Consider the following 25,282-nt stretch of genomic DNA (forward strand, 5'->3'; position numbering starts at 1 on the left):
TTGATAAGTTCATGAAGGATCAGAAGTACAAGAGAAGCAAATATGATCACTGTGTGTATTTGCGCAGACTTGAAGATGGTTCCTACATTTACTTACTCTTATATGTTGATGATATGCTGATTGCAGCAAAGAGCCAAGTTGAGATTGACAGGTTAAAGGCTCAGTTGAGTAAAGAGTTCGAGATGAAGGATTTGGGGGAAGCCAAGAAGATTCTCGGCATGGAGATAAACAGGGACAGAGAGAGGGGAAAACTTTGGCTGTCACAGAAGCAGTATTTGCAGAAGGTACTACAACGTTTTGGTATACACGAAGATACAAAACCTGTAAGTACCCCACTTGCTCCTCATTTGAAATTGAGTAGCTGTTTATCTCCGACGACTAATGAAGAACGAGAATACATGGCGAAAGTCCCATATGCAAATGCAGTTGGAAGCTTGATGTATGCAATGGTGTGTACAAGACCAGATATTTCACAGGCTGTGAGTGTTGTTAGTAGGTACATGCATGATCCGGGCAAGGGTCATTGGCAAGCTGTGAGATGGATTCTACGGTACCTCCAAAATACCTTAGATGTTGGATTGACATTTGAGCAAGATAAATCACTTGGTCAATGCATAGTTGGATATTGTGATTCTGATTATGCAGGTGATTTGGATAAGCGACGGTCTACTACTGGTTATTTGTTCACTTTAGCAAAAGCGCCAGTTAGTTGGAAGTCTACCTTGCAGTCTACGGTGGCTTTGTCTACGACAGAGGCAGAGTATATGGCGATTACAGAGGCTGTGAAGGAAGCAATTTGGCTTCATGGGTTGCTTAAAGACTTGGGAGTTGGTCAGAAACAACTTGAGTTATATTCTGACAGTCAGAGTGCTATTCATTTAGCAAAGAATCAAGTCTTTCATGCACGGACGAAGCACATTGATGTTCGCTATCACTTTGTGCGTGAGATTCTCGAAGAAGAGGAGATTGTTCTCCAGAAGATTCACACTACGGAGAATCCTGCAGATATGCTCACCAAGGTGGTTACAAGGACCAAGTTTGAACACTGTTTAGACTTGGTTAATATCTTGCACATTTGAAGTTGGCGTCCGGAGGCGCAAATTTGAAGCACTGTAAAGTTTGTTTTTGTTATGTTTTGAGAAGATTTGTTTTAGGTGAGACTTGAAATTAAGCCAAGGTGGAGATTTGTTGATTTTGGCTTAATCCCAAGTCCCACATCGGTGGGTTCATTGTTTGGGAAGGAGGTTTGGGGGTTATAAATTAAACTCTTCTCCTTCACTGTTAAATATCCCAATTTGTAATACCTTCTCTCATAGTAATAAAAGGGAGCTGTTTTTGCTGTGCTCGGAGATTAGGCTAAACAGGCCGAACTCCGTTAACAATTTTCGGGTGTGTTTTTTCCTCTTTATCTCTTTTATTATTCCGCTTTATTTATTCAATATTATTTGTCGGGTAGCTCTGTTAGGGTTTTGTTTTAGTGGGAAAATTACCCGTTTTTCCCAACACTAACTTCATCCAAATATAGTCTTAATAGTATTTAAGTACCTAAAAAGTTAGTAATTTCTAGCTCGACAAGATGAGGCAGAGAGGTTTGAAGATTTGGTGATTTTTTCTGATAAATGGTTGGTGATGATTTCATTTATAAAAAAATACTGAGATTGAGGACTGTACCCCAAGTTAACATTAATTGCTGGTTCTAATTATGTTGTTGATTGGAAAAAAGTTGAAGATCTTAATAGACACGAGTCCAGGTGAATGTATATTGTTGACAATTAACTCTTCAACACACTGTAGAATCTATGACAAGTTCTTTGCAAGGAAAAAAAGCTTGCCAGCCTGTTACGAGTTAATAGTACTTCCAACCTTTTCAGGACTACAACTGCATGCTCTGAGCCTGCCTCATCATATGAAACTCGTGCCTAAATTTAATTAAACTCCAAAAGCCGTACTTTTTCCCTACAATTTGCAGCATCAAAGCAACTATCATCCAACCATAAAATAAGAGGAAGTTCAGTATGGCAAGTTTCGGTTTTCACTCAGAAACCAGGGAAACTTCCGCAGGCAGTTAACGAAAATAATAGAGAGTGACGGTAAAATTTTACTTCGTAAAATTGACAGCCACTGTCCAAGACCTAATCCACCAACCACCATTTTCATCATTATCAAGAAAATTAGTTGTCTCCTCAAACCTTATTTTATTGTTGAAAGAGTGTTGTTTGGCATGTTTTCATTGAATGGCGCAGAAGCTCATAATCATTGTTTCATACAAAAACGAAAAAATTCAACTGCAAGTTATGTGAAGAACATGAATCAGCTAATCTGTAAATTTCTAAGTATTGACCTTTTAAAATCATCCTATGAAAAGTATCATTCTGTACAAAGATTGTTTTCTGTATCAGTTTCTATAGTGTTCCTCACAATTCCTGAGAAGTTATTATGGAGGAGGAAGGTGCTGATGGGCATGCAAGTCCTTCAAGTAAATTGATTACTTCGCTAGTGTCATCCAAATAGTATTCTGCCATACTTGGTTTCTGTCCAACAGTGCATGCAAAAACTTTGGAAATGGTTGGCAGAGCTGGATTAGACACCGAACGAGCAATACTTTCAAACATATCTTCATCTGAGCGATCATCTCCTATGCATAGTAGAAAATCTGGTGACTTTCCCTTACTTCGCATTGTTGAGATGATGTCTTCAACCACTTTACCCTTGCTCACACCCTGCATTTCATACAACAAATAATTCAACGAATCACCATTACAAAATTCACCTTCATAAACAACTTTCACCCCAATTAAAATACCATTTGTCTAAGCAAACATACGCATTTAGGCCCTAATTTAAGTACTACCTGAGGTTTAACTTCAACTATGTGTTGTCCCCTTATAACCACAACTGGCTCATTGGCCAGCACACTCTCCAAGTGATCAAGAAGCTCTTTTGCTTGGCATGATCCAAAATAAGGATCTGCTTCTTGATGATGCCACACCATTGCGCTTTCCTTGTGTTCAATGAAGGAACCATCCGTTGCTTCTGTATAAAGCGCCATCACAGGTTCTACAATCATTTTCCATTCAAAATCGGTTGTCAATCCGCAAGTCTCCCAAGGGGAATCCATACTCCACCTGCAAACAAATGAAAAACGAAAAGATGATATCGCAACAAGAAACATCAAAACCGAACATTTACCAATCTTCCACAACATGGAAATTCAATGTACCTATTGAAGTAACCGTGCTCAGCGGAGAGACCCAATTTCTCACAGGGAGAAAACCATTTGCTCAAGCAATCCTTATCCCTGCCGCTCACAATGAACACCATATTTTCCGGGTCACTGCATAAGTAATTCAAGACAGAAATAACTTCCATGCTTGGAGTCTTGTTTATTGAGGCCGGTGACATCATGGTGCCATCGTAGTCCAAAAGGATCAACCGACTGTGTGTATCTCTATAAGCAGAGGCAATGTGATCTACAGAGAGCTTCCTAAAGGTAGGATCTAGAGCAACAATTCTAAACCCCAATCCGAATCCAACACCCCAGTACCTCTTGGAATAATGCTCTCTACAAGCTCTGTCTAAATCCTGATCAAAACTCCTTGCCCAGTAAGCCACATCATGAGAGCTAATGTACTTGTAATGCTTCTCATGGCGCAAATGCTTCTCTGCCTCCGACATTGTTACAGCCGAATTCATTGCCTCAGCGACTTCATCAATGTTCCACGGATTAACCCTGATGGCTCCACTGAGAGAAGGGGAACACCCTATGAACTCAGACACAATGATAACGCTCTGTTGAAGGGATTTCTTATCCTCGCCTTCAACCCCAAGAGCCTTATCCAAAGCAACAGTCCCCTGCCTACAAACAGTGTACTCGTAAGGCACCAAATTCATCCCATCCCTCACAGCATTCACGACGCAACACTCGGAAATGGAGTAATACGCTGCCTTCTCCTGCGTGGAAATTGGTCCATTAACGAAAACAATAGGCTTGTACCCCGGTTGCGAATACTTCTCATTGATCTCCCTCGCAATAGCCTCGCTCTCGCTCTTCACGTCCTGAATATCCTTCCCTCTGCTCCTGGCAGCGTTCAGAATCTGAACCAACACAACACGACCCCGCAAACCTTCGTCCGCTTCCAGAAGCTTCCCCAAAGCCAAGAACTTCAAACTAATCCCCTTGAACAAGTCCATGTCATCCACCCCCAATATCACAACCTTCCCCTCGTACTCCTTCTTCAACTCCTTCACCCTTGTTGCAGTATGCGGCAACGACAACACGGACTCCAGGAGGCCCATGTGGATCCCAGCGGGGAGGATCTTAATCGTCACGGTCCTGCCGTAGTAATCCAAACCAATGTAACCCCTCTTGGACTCGTAATCTAGCCCCAACATTCTGCTGCAACACGACAAAAAATGCCGCGCGTAGTCGAACGTGTGGAAGCCGATCAAATCGCAGTTGAGAAACGCCCGGAGAATATCCTCACGCACAGGCAGGGTCCGGTATATCTCCGAGGACGGAAACGTGTTGTGCAAGAAGAACCCCAGCTTCACGCGGTGGAATCGCTTCCGGAGGAAAGTGGGGAGGATCATGAGGTGGTAATCATGAACCCAGACAAAATCCTCGTCTGGGTTGATAACCTCGGTGACCTTGTCGGCGAAGATCTTGTTCGCCAGGACGTAGGCCTTCCACTGCTCACGGTCGAAGCGCGCGCCCTGGCTCGGCGACATGGGCAGCATGTAGTGGAAGAGAGGCCACAGGTAATGCTTGCAGAAACCATGATAGAATTTGTTGTGAACCTCTGGGGGTAGAAACGTTGGGACGCAGCGAAACCTTTCGAGGAGTAACTGAGCAACTTCTTCTTGCTCGCACGCTTCGATCTCTGCTTTCAAAGAACCAACGTACAACACTTCCACATCCGAAGGGAACCCGTCTTTGAGCTGAAGGACGAGGCTGTCTCTGTCCCACTCGAACCTCCATTTCTTCCCTTCACGAAACGCGCGTATCGGTAACTGGTTCGCCACCACGATCCTCCTCTCGCGCGGCATCGGCGAAACCAACTCGTCGGATCCGGAATTTTCCATGGCGTTAATGTCCAACTCCGGTATGTCTCCGGCCACCGTAGTCACCACACGCGGAACCCGTCCCAGCGCTTGGTAATCATCCACTGATACCAAATTCAAAAGACCCAAGCAAGATCTCGATAGCATTGTCCGGAAAGAAAAAAATAGATGACAAAGAAAAGAGGTTTTTTGTTGCCAGGAGTGACGTTTTTTTCTGTTGTGATTGAGATGATGGTGGTATTAGAGAAAGAAGAATCTTTGAGTGATAGAAATCCCAGATACTGATGCACCTTCCATAATGGAAGAGCGTGGGTGGCGTTTTTGTCTGCAAGAAGACTATGACCCTGGCGAGGATAAGAACGAAGTGAAGAAAAACCCAACCGGTTTTTTATGTAAACGCCTTCATCCGACGGTTCACGTTTCTTCTTCTCTCATCTCAGTTTCCTACTTCACGACTCTTCTCTCTACTCACTGCTAACTGTAACCGACTACTATCTCTCTCTCCTATGATGGCGTTATCCTTCATTTATTACCTTACTGTGGTATAGTTTTCTCTTGGGGGTGGGAAGGTTACCGGTTATAGCCGGTAGAAGCGGATAAGGATGTAGTTGTGTTAAAGGATGAAAAAAGGGAAATATGAATTGAATGCAAATTCATAGGATCACGTGGTCTTTACGGCAACGTAAAAGAAACAATATTTCCATTCTTATTAGCCATATTCAGATTTTATTCAATAACTTGTTTTTATTATTGTGAATATAATTGTCGACAGCACGTCCCTAAAGTTAAATAATATAAGAGCCATGTTAGAATTAGAGAGGAAAGAGTTTTTTTTAATGTGGCGGTTTCTCAGTCAGAATATTTAAGATAATAATTTTGATTAAGATAAAGTTTCTTACCCACATGAATATGAAATCATACATATGTCCACATTGGTAAAGAGATTAGTACACATGAATTGTGCATTGTTATTGAGCCGTGTGAATTGGAAATGTGAGACAAAATGCAGAAAATAATGAAAAAATTTCATTGTAAATTAGAAGAAAAGGAAGGGATAGAATAAAAAATGAAGGAGAGGATAACGTTATTTATGGCATTGACTATTAACCTACTACCGCTACTAATTAAATTGCAATAACATAGAGGTGAGTTAAAAATGGTTTCATAAAATGTATAGTATAATTAATTAATTTAATAATTAAAAAGTGAGGGGAATAATTGTAGATAAGTGTGGTTGAATGCAGGAGTGGAAAAGTGGATAGAAATGAGGGATATGATGGACAGGTGGGAAGAATGGAAACGTTTAAAAGAGAAAAAGCAAAATGGATTACTGGGTCGCCAACAACATCCAACTCCATGTTCACACGGATGCCTTCTACTTCTATCGCTTTTCTCTCTCTCCTATCTCAACACAATAACTATGCTCACTGTTTTTATAATTATTTAAAATTACTACATCTAAATTAATCATGCTGTCTCATTAAACACATTTATTTTTTCTTCTTCATTTTAGTAATATAATTGATTATATTTTTTCACATTCTTCTTAATTTTTTTCTTTAATAACCTTCCTATTAATTCGTCAGCTGATTTGAAGAACGATTAATATCTCGGAATTACTTTTAACTCAACGTTGAAGGTGGGTTTGAAGTGCTACGTCCTCAAAAATGATTTCAATAACTTTCCTATCTTATAAACAGATTAATCCACTATTAAATTTATTTAATAAATAAATTTTAATAATATTATTAAGACAATTCAACACATCAAATAGCCTATAGGTTAATAAATATAATAAACATAGGTAATATAAGGGGTGTAATTTAGATTATTATGAAGAAAAAAAACAAAAGACATTAGTTTAAAAAGAACGAGAAAAAAAAAAAAAGAACATCCTACATTAGATTAAAGCCTATGTTCCATTTTTCTGCATATTGACTGTTGTTACAGATGAAGGATTAGTTGAGAATTTTTTGTTTTGTTTTGGGGTGTAGATGTGGGTGACTGGTAGTGACATTTATATTTGGTATGAGATGGAAAGGTAAAAGGAGTTCGTAGGAGTGGCCACGTGGATGTGTGCCTAAGGAACGTGGCGTGTGGGTGTCGTCTTTCACTCACGGATAACTTTTGACTGCTGACTTGGCACCCTCGCCTTTTATGTTGATCTAGTCTTTTATTTTCACATAAACCCTTCCATCTTTCCAAACCGAAAGTCCCACGCAATAACACCTGTTTTTATTAATAAATCATTCATTAAGAAACTCTTTAATTTTCAATCCAAAGTAATGCGTGAAATTAAAACAAATAAATAAACAGTCAACTAAAATAACCTAGTCTTAAATCCTTAATTAATTTGAACGGTCCATGATTTTCTCTTGCACCAATTCCATTCAACTCAGGCTTACCCCTCGTAAATGATAATTGTAAAAGCACAGACAAACAAATGCACTTTCTAATTATTTGTTCATAAAGATCATGTAACCGTTTATTTAAGCTTGTTTAGTAATGTTTTTTTTTAAATAATCGTTTTTGTAATCTTTTATAAATCAAGTTTTTCAAGATATCCAAATGAACAAAACAATAATTAAATTATAATTCTAAAATTTTTATTATTTTTCTTAAAAGTTTTTTCTAATTTTTTTTAAAAAAAGTAGTTTTTATTTTTTAAATCTCTTCAAAACAAATTACTAAAATAATTCATACTGTATATATATTTTAATTTTAAACAAATTGGTCATGGTATAAGTGTATTTAAACTCTTTTTCTTTTTGCTTACTACTTTAGATGGTATTTCTCCCACTCAAATTACCTTATTATTGATATGTTTATTATGTTTATAGTTTGTTGTTTTATTTAACATTTGGGATTGTTATTTTATTAATTAATTGTAATATGCAATTTTGTGAGACAAAGGAAGAAAATTGAAACTGTTTTAGTTAAGAAAAATGTTTTCTAACTAAATCATTCAGTTTAATAAGAAATACTAATTTTTAGTCGAGTTATTTTTTCTGATTATATATATTATTTTTATATTTTGTATGTATATTATTTTTATGTTTTATATGTTCTTATGCATTGTTTTTAGTTTTTATAATATTAAATGTTAATTATCTGTTTAATACTAATTTTTGTTATCTTAACTATTTAAATATTTATTATTATTTAAGGTAATTTTTATTTACAAGAATTAAAACTAGTCAAATTCAAATTATGATACCACATAAAAAAATTAAATATAATTATATGAGAAACAATACATTTAACATAATCAGTGCAAAGTTTATTAATTGAGGAATTTTCTTTTTCAAGTATAAATTTTAGACAAACTACAATGTTGTATGCACAATCGTTTCCAATAAAAAAACAGTTTTCTGTACAAATTAAAATTAACTCATGCACAAATTAAAAAATAAAAAGTAACAAGAGAAAAATTAAAAAAGTATATTAAAATTTCATCTTATTTTTTTTAGCTAACAACGTATTTTGACAAATTTGTGCACAAACATTTCCAATAATAAAAGAATAGTTTTACGTACAAATTAAAAAAATAAAAAGTAATAAGAGAAAAACTAAAAAAAAGTATATTAAAAATTCATCTCTTCCGGAAATTCATCCTAAACTTATAAGATATTGGAAAGTGTATTTTGAAGAGTGTTTTAAAAAATGAGGAACAGGAAGATAGAGTTGAAGTGTAAAATGAAGAATGAGAAAAAAATAAAAATAAAGAAAGATATGTAGTGATGTGCGTGAGTTGGGGAAGCTTATCCGAAGAGAGATGAAGAGGTGGTGAAAAGAAAGTGCGACACGTGTGAGAATAGGGGGCGTTACTGTTGATGATTTGGTGAGGGAACATGTCAGTCATCCTGGAAGGCTTTTTCCAACAAACATCGGGGCCTGGGCCTGTGCCTGTGACTTGTGAGAATTAGTAAAAAGGATGGAGATGCAACTTTGAACAAAGTATCTATGGATAGACTGGGCCCCACATCTCCCATCACAATTTACGTGGCTCTGTGGACCCCACTTTATCTACAAACTCTTTTTTATTATTATTTTTTTCTTCTTTTAGTTTACCCATTCACGTGGCCGGCATCTTCAATTCTTTCGCTCCCACCATCTCCTCTCACTTTTTCATCTTTTCTCTCTTTCTTCTTTTTAAATCCTTATCGTTTTCTATTTTTTATTTCTAATAAATCTCTTTGTTAGACACACACCATTCTCACGCTTTACTTCACACCATTCCACCCCTCCCCTATCTTTATCCATCCATATAATCTTATTTTAAACTCATTAATGATGTCAAACTTAATACACTATACCTAATCATCCATGTCTTCAAGTACTCCATAAGGAATTAAACAACAATTCTTTTATTAGAAATGCACCTGTCAAAATTTTGAAGTAAATTAAACTGTAAAATATGTACACAAATAACTTAAACTAAACTTTCAAAGTACAGCTAAAAAATTATAGTATTCTACATCTCACACTCTTTACGACATTTATAATATATATCTTAAATTTCACTTTATAAATCAATTTTATAAGATTGAGTTAGGTAAATCCACTTTTTAATATAATATTAAAGTTATTTAGAATCGATCATAACAAGAATTTGTTGGATTTATTGGATCATCTGTTGTCGGACCATCCATAATAATAGTCTCACGAACGACAAGTCTCGACGTGAAAGGGTGTTAGAGATCTCAGATCGGTTAGAGATAAATACATTTTATATTATATAAGTCGATGCAAACTTCACCTTATAAACCACAAATTTTATAATGTTGAGTTAAATTTAAAGTTATTTTTTTCATAGATAAAATTTCAAATAAATTATAAATTATGAATGTGTAGTTAAAAATATAATTGTAAGGATATAAAAAAAGAAGGCATATCACCTTTTAACATACTTTAAATAAAAAAAAATTAATCAACTTTTATAAAAACATATTCTAATTTTATATTAAATATGTTTTTTATAATTCGTTCCAAAAAAAACTGAGAGCTACAAATTATTTCATATGGATTTATTATATCTACTTTTATATTATTTTAAAGAAAATTTGGTTAAATTTTTTGAAATATTTTTTATTTTATTTATACAATTATCCTCTTTCAGAATTTTGGATGAGGATGGGTAATTATAAAGATGATAAAATCCAAAATATTTAAAAAAAATAAGTGAATAATAAATTTTATAAATACAAATTAGACGTTAATATTTTAGTTCATTTTTAAAAACTAGTTTACATTTTCTCTTTAACATAAAACAATATTCTAAATATAGATTCTCTGTTAGATCAATATTTTAAGAAAAGTAGAGATTATTTTCTTCTCATCTAGAATATAAGACTAGGCTTAGGCTTACTTTTATAGAGTAGATTGGAAAGTTGTAAAAGGATTATTACATAAAAGTTATTTTCAATCTAAGGAAAGCTACTTTTTTTTCTACACAATTTATTATTGTTTGAATATATGAAGTATGAAAGCTTGATAAATTGTTATCATTTGAATGTTTAAGGTGGAAGTATGCTTTAGTATTGATGTAATTATTGTTGTAAAAGATGAATTATGTATTGTCAAAGAATTTTGGAGTTGTAGATTCTTTAATATCATTGAGAAACATAGGAAAATGAAAATGTTTTATTTTTCAATTTTTCAGGGGTTTCAAGTAAGTATCTCTAAGTGAAAAGAGAAATAATATGTGTGTGTTTTTTTAGGAAGAGAGGAAGAGAGGGAGAGAGAGACAATATTTTCAGGAAAAAAAAAATATCGTCTTAAGATTGTTAGAATGTACATTGACTAATGATGTGTCTAAAAGGAGGTATCTTGACTCTATTAATCACATAAACGAAGTTATTCAGGTGGTGAGAGGTGATTCGAGATATTGAGATTATTACGTGCATAGTTGTGTAGATTCACAATGAGGTGTGTAAGGACCTAGAAAATAGCTTCAAAGTATAAGTGATGTATTTTAAATGACACCTCAATATTTTATTATATTAAAATAAAAAGAGTATATAAATAGAAAAATCAGTTATTCAGGTTTTATTTTCAAAGAATCATCATCTCTCTAAACTTTTCTTATTTCCTTCCTTTGCCTTCTCTCTAACTTTCTGAACATTCATGTCATCAAAATAACGATCGAAGTCTGTCATTGGATTCCTGGTAGCGAATACTACAATACTGCTCTTATCAAAGTTTTAGACAGAGTAAGTTCACTTTTGTTCCTTTTTCCTTTGAGTCAGTTTTGATCTGGTTAGATTTGTCTTTAGTATAGGCTCTTGCATGTGACTCTTTTACCTTCAGGATTAGTCTTTGTTAGCTCAAAGTCCTAGTGATGTAGTTATATTTTTTATCAGGACTCTGTGGTGCAATTTGGATTCCTAGCAACGAATACTACAATACTGCCCAATCAGAGTTTCAGACAGAGTAAGTTCACTTTTAGTCCTTTTTTCTTTAAGTCATTTTTGATCTGGTTAGGTTTGTCTTTAGTATAGGCCCTTGCATGTGACTTTTTTAGCTTCAGGATTATTCTTTGTCAGCTTAGAGTCCTAGTAATGTAATTATATTTTTTTTTATCAAGACTCTATGGTGCAGGTTAAACTACCCTTGAGTTTTTGGTAGGTTTGGAACTCTTAGTGAACACCTACTCAAACTCAAGTAAGGAAAGCTAGTTTTATTCTTTTCAATAGAATCCTAGGTTAGAAGCTCTGAATGTGGGGGTGACGTGGTCACCAGTTCCAATTTTCTTGCAAGATTGCTTGTTTTTAAGTATAATAGAATTTGACTGAGATTAGAATGTGAAATTGTAGATATGGCAGATGTCGTAAAATTATATTGTTTTTTATTTGAATAAGTAAATGAATGTATTTTAATAGTTTGATGAATCACTTCAAGGGTAATTTTTTATGAGTATTGGTTGTTTAATTTTAATTTTAAGATATTGAATATATGGTATTTTAGATTTATAAAGTAACTATATTAGAGTAATTATCCAACTCTAGCAGGGAATTTATTACTTTGATTTGGTATATTTGATAACATAACAATTTGAATGGATTTTTTTTTGTGAAAATGTGAAATAGATCATATTTTACAAATTTCTTTTTGCACATCTCCCTCAAGCGAGAAGATTCTCGCTTAAGCGAAAATATTCTCGCTTGAGCGAAAATTGGGTAAAACTTGGTACTTTCAGGTCCATTTTCGCTTAAGCGAGAAGGGATCTTGTTGTGAAAATGGGGTGAATTATGGGGGCTCTGGTTTTATTTTCATTTAAGTGAAGGGATTTTCGCTTAAGCGAGCTCATTCTCACTTAAGCTACATGATTTTGACTCAAGCGAGCCTAAAAATGTTGGTTTATTTCTGTTTTATAGTTTTTAATTATAACTTATGAATTTTTTTATGTATATTTAATTGAAAAAAACCTTTAATTAGATATTTAGGTGATTCATGGATGAATTTGTGTGTGTTTTGAAATTGTAAGCTTTGGTATGCTTTAATTGTGTGATTTTGGATATTGTGAGATGTGGAATATGAATCTTAATTAAGATATAGTATTTTCAGGAAAGAAAATACTGTGTTAAGATTGTTTAGGATGTGCATTGACTAGGGATTCGTCTAGAAGGAGATATTAAGACTCTCCTAATATATTGGAATCATATAGATGAAGATTATCAGGTGTTGAGAGTCGAAGGACATATGATTTTGTTTGCGGTTTGAAATACAATTTGGCCTTTCATGTCATATGAACCTTTTCATACTAGATTATATGATATTGAGATTATTTATATGCATATGAATGATGAATTAAGATAGACACTTGATGGCTTCTCGACGAACATTTCTTGACATTGCTCGCCGTCTTGCTTCTATTTGACTAGATGTTATCCAAGCTGGCTCAAGTGCCTGAAGAGCATATCTTCCGAAGTAAATATAATTCCCTCGAGAAGATATTCTCCTCATTCTTCATCTATGTTTTTTTACAAAATTGATGGGTTTTTTTTGTTCAATTCCATCTTTATTACAGGATCGTACATGAGATTTTCATCTCATATGGCTCCTCGCGAATGAAGCAATTCAAATATCTATATCTATATAGATTTAGATTCAATCTAATCGGTCAAATAGTATAAATATTCGTATGTTATTGATGACTTTATTTTTGTTAATTGAAATTGAAATTGAAATTATATAGCAATTTTTTTATAGCTAGTTTACCCGGTTGTTTATTGTGTTTTGTTTTCTTTATTTGTGATAATTGTGTATTTTACATAGAGCAAATGAGACTGTAGGTGAGAGAGCTCCCTAATGAGAAGATGGAATATATATATATATATATATATTATTTTTATTACTTTGTTGATGTTTGCAAATATTATTTTTCCTATGAAGAGAGATGTATTTTGAACTACTATGGAGATGATATATGTATATATGTAAATAATTATGTTGATGATTCATGCATATTATAATATTAGAAGTGGGAAAATATAGGATGTTACAAGGTGCGTGAGTCTTCCGAAAGTAAAGTCAAGTGTTCGGTATGTGGGTCAACAAAAATCTGACATGAGAAGTATCGACTATGAAATTTATAGACACCTGATTTCTTTATGGATATCTCTGAACATTGATGAATTTATGAGTGTTAATTAAAGTTCTATTTATATTAGAAGTTTTAAAAATAATTAGTTTATCCTTTTGTTTGTGTTGTTTTTGTTTGATTTAGCTGTGATGATTGTGTATTTACATGAGAACATATTATTTCACAGGTGATAGAGCTCCACCATGTGTTGATGGATGAAATTGTGTTTTGTTGGATAATTTTTTTAAGTAATATAATTATTAAAATTCTTAATAAGAGAAATATATTTTCAAATACTTCATGAGATTTGGATATGTAAATATTTAATTAGATATTGCATGTATATTATAGTATTCATAGGTGAAAAAATAAGAATGTTACAAAATTAAGTTATCTATTTAACTTATTTTATAAAAACCATACATTCCAACTAATAAAATTGTAAGGACCGAGAAAAATAGTCTTAGAGTAGAAGTGATACAATTAAAATAGCATCTGAATATTTTATTATTAAATTTAAAAGAGCATATAAATAGAAATTCAGTTATTTAAGTTTCATTTCTAAAGAACCATCATCTATCTAAAAACTCATTTTTCCTTTCCTCTACCTTCTCTCTAAGATTTTGATCTCCTCGCTCATCAGTTTGACGATCGAAGTCCGCCATCATACTCTTGACAGTGAATACTACTAGAATACCCGATCATAATCTTTAATAGAGTAAGCTCATTTTTTTTCTTTTCTCTGAGTCAAATTCTGAATTTGTTAGGTTTGTCTCTGCATAGGCTTTATGTGACTCTTTTAGCTTCAAGGTTAATCAATGTTAGCCCAGGGTCCTAGTGATTGTTTATGAGTAATGCAGAATATTGTTTGAGATAAAATGTGAATATGTTGATTTTGATATGGATGATTTATGGTAGATGCTTTTGATTGAATCTGAAAATTTGTTTGATTTATATAGTTGATATAATGTAAGTTACTTTTGAAGTGAAATGAGTTATTGAAATTGTTTTTATTTGGCTATGAATGATGAAATTAGGCATAATTATGAAGATTTCTTTGCATATTTCGCTCAGGTGAGCTAATTTTTGCTCAAGCAAGAATAGAGTGGAAAAATATGGTGCTCAAGCGAGAGAATTTTCTCTTGAGAGAGACTCATTCTTGCTCAAGTTTGTCTCTCTGTTAAAAAAATAAAAACTTAAATTTTTTTATTTTGGCTTTTGAAAGCCTAGTGTATTATTGCTTATTCTTTTAAGTGAAAATTTTAAATTTTACTTATAAATGTGACTAAAAGAACTTAATTATATGTTTAATGGTTACGTGGAAATACATGAGAATTGATGGTTTTATGTGAATATTTAAAATTTTATTTATATTAGAAGTTTTTAAAAATATCTAGCTTATTCTTTTATTTGTTTTGTGGTTGTTTTCTTTAATATGTGATAATCGTGTATTTACACGGGAGCAGATTGTAGAACTCCTTAGTGAGAATCTGAAGGATGCAAATATTTATTTTATTTTAAACCTTGGTGTATATAATAAAATTCCTATGAAAAGGAATATTTTTTTTTTAAATCATTGTATGAAAGAGTTATAAATATATTACATATTTTGATTATTAGATGTGGAAAAATATAGGAATGTTAAAAAAAAATCTTTAAAGAACAATATAACAACCATATTATTTTTTATATTAGAATAACTCTCTAAAGAGAAAGCGTAGTTTTAGAAACTATTATTCAATAAAAATGTTTTTAAAAATTATTATTGCATAAGAATAATTTTAAGAATTTGTTCACCTCTTATATTTTTTATCCTGCTATTTTCATCTCAATTCTAAAAAACATAAATAGTTAAAAATAAATTTATATAAAACATAAATTAGTTATCATAATCTAAAATATAATTTATATGTTTAAAAATATTTATTCATTACAAGTTTTAATTAATATATTCAAAACTAATATTTATTTCAAAGTTTTATTTGAAATAAATAAATGTCATGTATATTGTTCGCACTAAAATATTAATATACAATTTATTTTCACGGTGCAACATCAGCATATTCAATAGGGGATTGAAAACAAATCTAAAGGTTATCTTTCAAGTCTTACTTTAAATTTATTTTAGGCTCTTGTCTTTTTTTAATATGATGATTCCAACATTTGAACAACGAAGCCATAAAAAATACATCATTCTTCGACAAAATATATGAAACCATTAATATGTTAAAATTTCATGCAGAAAATATAATATTTTAATTAAAAAAAGTGTTTGGGTCACAGCTAATTGAGTTGCAAAATATTAATTAATGGTATTGAAAGTGTAAACTGAATGAAAGGATCTTGTATGGTAGCCAGCTTGACTGATTCATTAAATTAATAATCCAACCAAACATAGGTTGTTGGTGACTGCTAATGTGAGAAATAATAATTAATGTTAAGTTTATCACATTGCCATTTGATGATAATATCTGATTATATACGTTAGACTAGTTACCTATGAAGCTAATTTGTAAGTTTTTAAATATTATTAGGTGGACCATCTAATTTAAGTTGGGATTTTCTTCAGCTTATTTTTTACAATTTTTTTTATCTATAACAAAATAAAGGTGATTATTTTATTTTATGTATATAATATTTTTTTTTCAAATTATTCTTAAGACTTTTTTTCTTCAGTAGTACAAATTTTGCAATCTATAGGTAACAAAAAATAGTAGTTGAAAAAAGTGTAATGATAATTTTGTAAATAATTGTAATTTTTAGATGATGGTTTAAAATTATGCAACGTATAGGTAACATAAAATAGTAGTTGAAAAAAGTGTAATGATAATTTTGTAAATAATTGTAATTTTAAGATGATGGTTAAGATAATATCATCATTAAAACCAAAAACAATTAAAATCATCATCCATTATTTGAACATTTGAATTGATTATATATATATATATATATATATATATATATATATATATATATTGTAAGAATCAATTATCATCAGGGTTATAATTGATTATTTTAGTATTAATCAATTACTGAACAATACAATATATTTCAAAAAAACATGTTTTTATATATAATCAATTGGATGTTGATAGGTTTTTTTTCTAAAAGTTTTTTAATGCACATTTAATTGTTTATCACTTAACTTAACATAATTTACATAATACTTTTCATGCTTATGCGCACAATCGATTAAATGAAACATTAATTGATTAGATTGTTTCTATTTGTGTTTTCAGAAACAACTAAAAACAAGATAATCTATTATCACTTAACATAAAATTATGTTAAAATTGAAATGTCTTTATAATTTTTTTTTGAATTTTTGAGATTGTTTTTTAATAAGAAATATTTCTACAAAACTCATACACTTTGAGATATTGATAAACATTGTCGAGAAAAGTTCAAAGAACATCATTTAAAGATAAATTATTGAAAAATATTTAAGAGGATTATGCCTTCAATATTTTGTTTGGTCTTAGCTGACTTAATCCTCAATATCCATCACAAACATGTGATATCTTTATAGTTTCTTTTGTTGATTTGTATTTCACCTTTTATTGATGTGTTTGCAAAGGGTTTGTAATATTAAGAAATTGAAATTGTGATTATGTTTCATAAGTATATTGTGGCTGTAATCTGAACATTTCTAAATAGTGAAAACAATTATTCTAAGAGTGAATGATTGTCATTAGATATAGATTCAAGCATATTCAAATCAATATAAATTTTTTTTATGCAAACTCTCTATGTTTATCTTTTATCTTCTTGTTTATTTAATTTACAAGAAATTATACTCTCTCGTAAAGTGTTGAAAGAAAGATTTTCAAAATAATGTTGTAATAACTAAAAAATTTACAAATGAATTTCCCCCTTACTAGTAATATAACCTTTTTTTTTTTTGAGATATCCCAATGGATTCCCACTTTGTATAAGTCACGTCTATGTCAAATATTTGATATTTGATAATCATTACCCATAATTCACTCTTATTTGATAATAAAAAAAAATAGTATTGTTTCATGTGTACTAAATGCACCAACATTTTATACAAGTATAACATGTAGAGCATCAATTTTGCTGTAAAACATTATTATTTCAAGTTTTTTAAAGTTCCACATTATTCATTTTACACTTAATTCTCAACAAGTTCCAAATTGCATCCACCAATTGACCAAAAAACCTCTTAAGCCACTGGGAGGTTCCAAATGTACAAGTATAAAAGTTAACTTTAACATGTATTTCTAACAATTTAAGATGGAAAAGAGTCTAACTTGAAGTTAAAAAATGACATTTTAAATTAAAGTAAAAAGAAAAATTTATTTTTAAAAGACCAAATCAAATTTTTGGACTTAATTAACATTAAAAATAGCAAATTTACAATACATATTTGTATTTCGAATGATATTTACATATGAGAGATACAACGGAATAAATCTTCCCTACCATATTATTATCAATTAAGTTTTTTTTATCATACTTTTAGTTTCAATATATTTCTTTTCAATTTAATTATTTTCATTTGTTTTTGTTTTTGTTTTTGTAACTTCTTAGTTTTTAAAATTAAGTTTTTTTTATCCCATATATAACTATTGTAAGCAGAACTTAAAAAAACCTGTTGGGAGTAGAACAACAATTGGAATGATTATTATACATAAATGGGAATCTAACTTATTATTAACATGCCATCTATGTATGGGTGCAAAGTTAACATGTTATGAATCACTTTTGAAAATTATCTTCCAGGGATTTCAATTAGAATAGAAAAAGTTAATAACACAATGAATAATAATAGTAGCTAACAAACCTACTTTTGAAAATGAGATTAGTTTATATAACCTCACCTAACAAACTGGTTTTAAATAAGAAAGCCAGCGAAATAAAAAAATCGAAAGGAAGCTCTCTTTCCACCATGAGCACAAAAGTTCACGATCTAGTACTAACAAATATCGGACTTTAATGAATGCAATGCATAGATAATTGAAACAAAAGTTTTGAATATTAGCAAGAGTGGAATATTCAAAGCATAAGCCCTTCCCTTAACCTCGTTTTCTATTTTCTTATGGTTCTGTACCAAAGAATATTATTACTAATAACTAATCTATATTACGGTTCTTTGTCTTTTAGGCCTTGGTGTTCCCCTTGGACAGGCTAGAATGCAAAGGTTTTTGGTCTTTGAAAAACAAAAGAAAATTGTGATGTGGTTGGAGTTTGGGAGATAAGGCGAAGGACAAAGACTTTGATATCTTATTTCCACGCTAACACAAACAAAGGCCTTATCTAGACTAAGCAATTTCAAAAGCACGAGACACAAATTGACAACCTTCATCATTTGTAGTTATCGTTAAGTTGAACAAAGGATTAAAATAAGCAGCGTGATGAAGTGCAACATGATCTGCTTCGCTTTTTATTTCAAATAGGGCGCATGGATAAGTGGATAACTAATATTCTACAACCTAATATTCTAATTCATCTTTCTTTCTACCGTCTTTCGTGCCCAACAAAAAGAACACATCTCAATCATTTTACAAACTGCATCTCAATCAGTATCCTAATGTATCATACATTTATTGCCCCTTCCTTCCACAAAAGAGGGAATTTTTGCAGTAAGTATCAACTGTTTCATGATACTATAAAATTACTAAATATTTCAGTGCGCCAAATTTTGATTGCACGATATTTTATCATCAAGAAAGCTCCAGCCAAGGGATGTGGTTTCCAGTGTGACTAGCTTTTTCTATCAATCTGGTACTATGTTTTACTTTTTTTTAATTCTTTATTCGTTTAGTTCCTTTGACGAGTACATGGATCACTTAATTTAAATAAAAAATTGTCACCAAGTTTAATGTCTCGCATGGTACCTATAATGATATTATATTATTTGTGACCCTTTAAATATACGGTGATTGCTAATTTCGTTCTAAAGATTTATGAAATTTACCAAATATTAATAAATAATCCGTGTTTTACAACTAACCTGGGTATTTGATTTTTTTAATTAGCCAAAATAGAAGGAGTAACGGAATAGTGCCATGTCAGAACTCAAAAAAAGATGCATTGCTTACTTTGACTAACTTTGGTAGAGCAAAACTAGCAAGTTTCTATGGCATTGATGGACAGTTTCCTCGTTATTTCCGGTTGTGAGAACAAAAGTTAATGCGTATAGGGTGTTCAGATTATTATGATGACATTACATTCTTATCCAAGACGCGCATTTTTGTCTGAAAGGGACCCAACTCTGTTTAAAATTTAAAAACTGAATAATTGATCTTAGTGGAGGAAACCTGAAAGTTTGAAACAAATCAAACCGGAAGGAACAAAATCTTGAATTTTTCGTGATTTCTTCTTCTCTAAAAAGCAACATTGTTTGGTGTAAAAGTTTTTTCAACAAACTTGTTACGAATTTTATAATCATTTATGAATAAATTTTACCAGATACCTTTTGGTCTTTCCTATTATTTAGAACTACTTTTCTCCAACGATGATTAAAACTGTCATTCAAGTACCAAAACAAGATCGAATGGGCTTCTGTGTCTTTGAAAAGTTGAAATTTAGATAGCTTTAGGTCCATTGGGCCACGAAACAAAAGATATCTCGAATTACCTCACTACATTGAATAGTTTTGGACAATTAATTTTAACTACAACTTTTAATTGCAGCCCCTACAAAATTGTGCTTTTCAGAAATTTCTTTTGAAGACAGCTTTGAATTTTTAATCCTTTGACTGATGTCAACTTGAGCTTGTTAGAATGAAATGATTGGTTTGAACACATTCTTACAACTTATGAAATATAAAGCTTTAACTTATTCTCGGATAATTATAACTGAACAGTGATTGAGAATAAAAGCAGTTATGTTCAAAAGCCTCTCTCAAAGCAGTATAGTATACGAATTAAAAAATCAGTACAGTATGGTTCTGGAACGATATGTAACTGGCAATTTAATAAAATGAAATGCTTTATTCATTGAAAAACCCTCGTTCCCGCTTGCTCAAAAATAGCATGTTCTCGTTCATCTTATTAATGAGTATAGTATAAAAATTCAGTAGTGCTGCAGTAGCAGAGTATGGTTCTACCAGGATCCATAACTCTCAAGTCATAGAAAATCTATGTGTGCGTGTGTGTCTGATATCCTATACCTCTTTTCAAAGTTGAGAATTAGAAACATCTCACGCACCACTGCATAGCCTTTTTGTGCAGCAGACAGAATAGGGGATTGATCCTAATATCTGGATTAGTCTCTCTTATATAAACTCAAAACCACTAGCAGAGTTTAGGTAGTTATGGGATCATCAAACTGACGTAACTAAAACTGGATGCACCTGACTTTGTTGTCTTTTAATTAAATTTGAGATCATACAAGAGAACTGTGTCTGTTGTACCACTGAAACTTGCAGCTGTCTAAAACTTAATTGGTATCCTAAGTAACAAAAAGAAAATGTACGAAGTATTTAACAATAAATGCTAGAAGACCAGGGAAAAACAATCAGTACACAAGTTGGTTAGCAGTTTAATTCTTTTGTATAATCACATATTACATACACTTACCAGGTAACAACGAAAATTTGAAGAAAAACACCGTTGGCATACTTTTAAGTTTAAAGATATAAAGTTAAAAGACAAAGAATGTGAGAAAGAATTCTGGAGTTCTTCTTATGTATGTACCCATGGACCTCTTGGAAGTCTACCGCACAAAAAAACCAACAATTGCACCTAAGTAGTCTTGCAGCTGAAAAGAGGAGAAAAGAAGTTTAAACATCAAAACAGAAAAGTAATTGTTGAGTCAAATGAATTTAATAAAATCCATCTGAAAAGGATAAAACTTCGATCAAGACACATTTGACATGTGGGCATCTTTTAAAAATCTAAAACATATTTTTGATGGAGACTATTTTTGTTGGAAAAACCTTCTAAATGTTATTTGTTTGATTAGAGCTTTATGGCGGAGATATAAGAAATTTGATCCAATTTTGTCTTTGAATTTAGTAGGTTAAAAATGCACTTAAACTGAATTAGGTAGAATACATATACACCCCTACTAGCTGATATTAGAGACAAACTCACTTTAGAAAAAAGCCCCTTAGGTGTATGTGACACGTATGTGCATGTGTTTATTTGAAGTATTTTCTTGCACATGATACAAGCACATGTTAAAAGAAACATTTCCAAATTTCACCTGAGTCAGAATGCTTTTTCCAGTTTGACCTTCAATAACTAGGCCAGCCGTGAGACCGATCATTGCCCATGCTCCATTAATTGCCTCAATTTGGCGTCTTCTCTACAATCACAACATTAAGTTGGCCAAATTTTTAGTGAATTGAGAAACAGAGTTTCATTAGAGCATACTCAGTTTCCTTCTGTCCAAACAGACAATTATGAGGAAGGAAAATGACTTTCAAACTTTTTATATGCTTCTAAACTAAATGACAATAACCCCGAATATGTGATTTGAGTTCAATCACTGGACTGCTTTCACCTTGAGTTTCTCTTTTGCTTTAATTCTTTCCATTTGTTTGGCAGCCAATCGCTTGGCTTCGACAGGATCAACCATGACCGCATCACCCTTTCCTGAAGCTACCTGTATAATTATCATTATATATTATATGACTTGCATACCTTATTAAATCGATACAAAGTGAAATGTCAAATATAGAAGGGATACAAAAGTAGAAAAAAAAATCTAACTGGAAACATGACTTATTAACCTAAGCTAAATATTCAAAAGAAGCATGGGTTTAGCAAGAAGTGGATCTAACTAATAATAGTTAGTTTATTGCATTAAAAGGATAAAAGAACCAAAAAAGTGTACTGAAAATCATAAATCCCCAATTTATAATCACTAGTTTAGATAATGAAGTAATTTCCACAATGAAGAGTTCAGGATAAAGCTCAAGAGTATCATGTCACGAGAAGATTCCATCCCTTATTTTCTCACAGAGAGCCAAAAGAAAGCAATGAAGCAAGAATTCGATTATACACATGTAACTGGTAATGATTTTTTCTATTAAACAACATTGAAACACAGGTATATAAAAAAGAACATCAGATATTGTCAACTGAAGTAAATACATCATATTAAGATATAGCAATGTCTTCAATATAAGAATAATGTTTTGTTATCTATTCTTCAACATGACTGACTACATGTGCCATAAAACAGGTATACTAAGGAAGTCATCTCGTTTACTAAGAAGTCATCATGCATTATTTTGTATATGAAATGTAGGTTTTCCTTCACTATTAGACTTGTCATACCTATAACTCCCGCAGATTTCATAAATGTGTCATTCCTCAAAGTGATATGACTTTCTACCTGTTACATTCCTCGTCATGCCTGTTGAATTTTCAATTTTCTACTTCCGCAATTGTATTTTTACGTCAGTACATGTCTAGACTAAAAGATGGATTCATTGAAAACAGTATACACAAGAAATGCACAAAAAGCAACACAAATGAATAACAATTTGGGAAGACCATACCTATAACTTGAAAGTTCCAACCAATATTACATAAATCCAAAATTAAAAAAGAAGCATCCCATATAAACAGTTTTACAAGTCATTTTCAACCAACAATGAACAAGGAATCTTCAATTGATGCATAATTAGAATTTACCAGGACTCGAACCGCTTGACCTCCGGTTCTATTGGAAAATATGCTTACATCTTGCTCTTTAATCTGGCCCCACCTAAAACAAGGAGTATAATGTGGTTAAACAGCAATAGCAAAACAAGGTTCCTACTGCATATGTTTGTTGTCCAGATTCCCTTTCAAGATGGTAAAAATCCAATAATTACCTGTTAGAATAGGTCAATCTCAGCCTACATGATGATAAATTCTCTCTTCCTCTGCATAATTTTTTTAACCATATCACATCAATGCTATGTTACGCATAAACTTAATGAAATCTCTAAATCAACTTTCAGTTTCAATCAGTGCGAATTCTCCTCATTTTCTTTGAACCTCAATAAAATAGTTAGTTTCATTTACAAGTGGATTCTTGTTATGAAACTTGTGCAAATAAATCATAGATAAATAAAATTATGGATATGTAATACGATGAAAATACAATTCCGAATAGAGTACAAAACCAAAAGCATCTATGGAGTATAATATAAGTTTTGTTCATAAATCAACTGTTGCTAAAGTAAACACTTGGAAAGTCTTAATTCCTAATACTTTCCATCCGATTAAACAATTTTTTCATAACCTAATAGGCATAAACGAGAAGCAAGTAAGATCGTTGTTCGAGAAACATAAAGTCAATGCATAAACTACTGCAATTGAAGGTGCAGTGAACGAATTTGATTACAGCGAGAGTAAACATGGAAGCTGCGGGAAAGAAAATGAGGAAAAGAAACGAACTTACCTGAGAAAAGTGGGAGAGCGGTGGGGAGCGTTAAAAGAGAGAAAGTGAGGGTTGGATGACGGTAGAATGGTGGCCATTGCCCTCCTGTACCCCCTAGCTACACATTCTTTTTATCCACCTTTTATTCGCATTTCGCCAACTTAATAATTAATATACACATTTCATAAAATAAAAACATATATATTCATTTTCAATCTTTTTTTCACTTTTTTCTCTCTCAAATATATGTGAGGAAACTCTTGAAATGAAAAATAAGATAAACCATTCTAATTCTTGTAATAAGATTAAAATTAAAAAACAATTAAAAAATTACTTGTATTTCGATCTTTTCATATACAACTTAGATTGTATTTCGATCCTATACTCCTTACAACTTAGATTGTATTTCGATCTTTTCATACAAAATATAAAAATATGAAAAAACGAAAAACAACATATTGAAAAATATAAATAAAAAATAAGATAAAATTTTATCCTTAACTTTCTACATAACTGAAAATAGATTTACAAATTTATATACATATGATTTTTACATAATTTATTATATTAAAATTATAATTAATTATGTATTTCAACATAATTAATTATTGTAATACATAATCAATAATATTAAAATCATAATGAATTATGTGTATAAATATTTTATTATTTTTTAAGTGTACGTATTCTATCACTATTATTTTAATAATTATACTATTAATATTAATTTGTATAAGGTTTTATGTTATAGTAAAATAATTAATTAGTTTAATAAATAAAATAAAATAATATATTATTTTAATAATTATTAATAAACTTTACTATATTATAAAAAAATAAAAATTAAAAAAACACTGAAATAATAAATAAAATAAATACAGTTAAATATTTTCATATTTATTAATATATATTGTAACAAATAAATAATTAAAATAAAAATATTATAATAATAAATAATACTAATTAATTTGAATTTTCATATTTTATAAATAAATTTATTTTAATATACTATTATTTTGAAATGTAATTTTTTAATTTATTAAGATTTAATAACAATGTTTCATTCTGAAATTTCTTTTAATTCTCATTTATATATTTTTTAAAAATTATATCAATTTATTTTTACAAAATCATTTTAAAATATTTTAAAAAAATATTCTATTACATTAAATATATTTACTACAAACTTTCAACTCAATTTTCAGTCTCTTTTTTTCTCAATTCAAACAACTTTATCTTTTATTCTATTTCTTTCTTTTTTCACTACTATTGTAATTCAAACAAAACATT

At 31.2% G+C, this 25,282-nt stretch overlaps 2 protein-coding genes across 4 annotated transcripts; both read right to left on the minus strand.

Annotated features, from left to right (window-relative positions):
* Positions 1-2,175: 2,175 nt before the first annotated feature.
* LOC137807380 (putative alpha,alpha-trehalose-phosphate synthase [UDP-forming] 11) lies at positions 2,176-5,603 on the minus strand. The gene is made up of 3 exons (XM_068608001.2): positions 3,221-5,603; positions 2,852-3,125; positions 2,176-2,720 (listed from the first exon to the last, which is right to left on the minus strand). Exons 1-3 carry the CDS (start codon positions 5,206-5,208, stop codon positions 2,415-2,417), a joined length of 2,568 nt encoding a protein of 855 aa, XP_068464102.1. The 5' UTR covers positions 5,209-5,603; the 3' UTR covers positions 2,176-2,414.
* Positions 5,604-21,146: 15,543 nt separating this feature from the next.
* LOC137807381 (uncharacterized) lies at positions 21,147-24,169 on the minus strand. Of its 3 annotated transcripts, XR_016519789.1 has the most exons (7): positions 24,014-24,149; positions 23,442-23,492; positions 23,260-23,332; positions 22,900-22,997; positions 22,121-22,222; positions 21,821-21,922; positions 21,147-21,373 (listed from the first exon to the last, which is right to left on the minus strand). XR_016519789.1 is itself a non-coding variant. In XM_068608002.1 (6 exons), the coding sequence occupies exons 1-6, from the start codon at positions 24,088-24,090 to the stop codon at positions 21,329-21,331; spliced, it is 450 nt and encodes a 149-aa protein (XP_068464103.1). In that variant the 5' UTR covers positions 24,091-24,169; the 3' UTR covers positions 21,147-21,328. The 3 variants fall into 3 exon arrangements, 2 of the variants coding, with proteins under 2 accessions (XP_068464103.1, XP_068464104.1); XM_068608002.1 differs by lacking the exon at positions 22,900-22,997 and having other exon boundaries at positions 24,014-24,169; XM_068608003.1 differs by lacking the exons at positions 22,900-22,997; positions 23,442-23,492 and having other exon boundaries at positions 24,014-24,155.
* Between the last annotated feature and the right edge of the window lie 1,113 nt (positions 24,170-25,282).

The sequence above is a fragment of the Phaseolus vulgaris genome, chromosome 3 (assembly GCF_051622355.1).
Source record: "Phaseolus vulgaris cultivar YP4 chromosome 3, ASM5162235v1, whole genome shotgun sequence".
In the NCBI taxonomy this organism is placed as follows: Eukaryota; Viridiplantae; Streptophyta; class Magnoliopsida; order Fabales; family Fabaceae; genus Phaseolus; species Phaseolus vulgaris.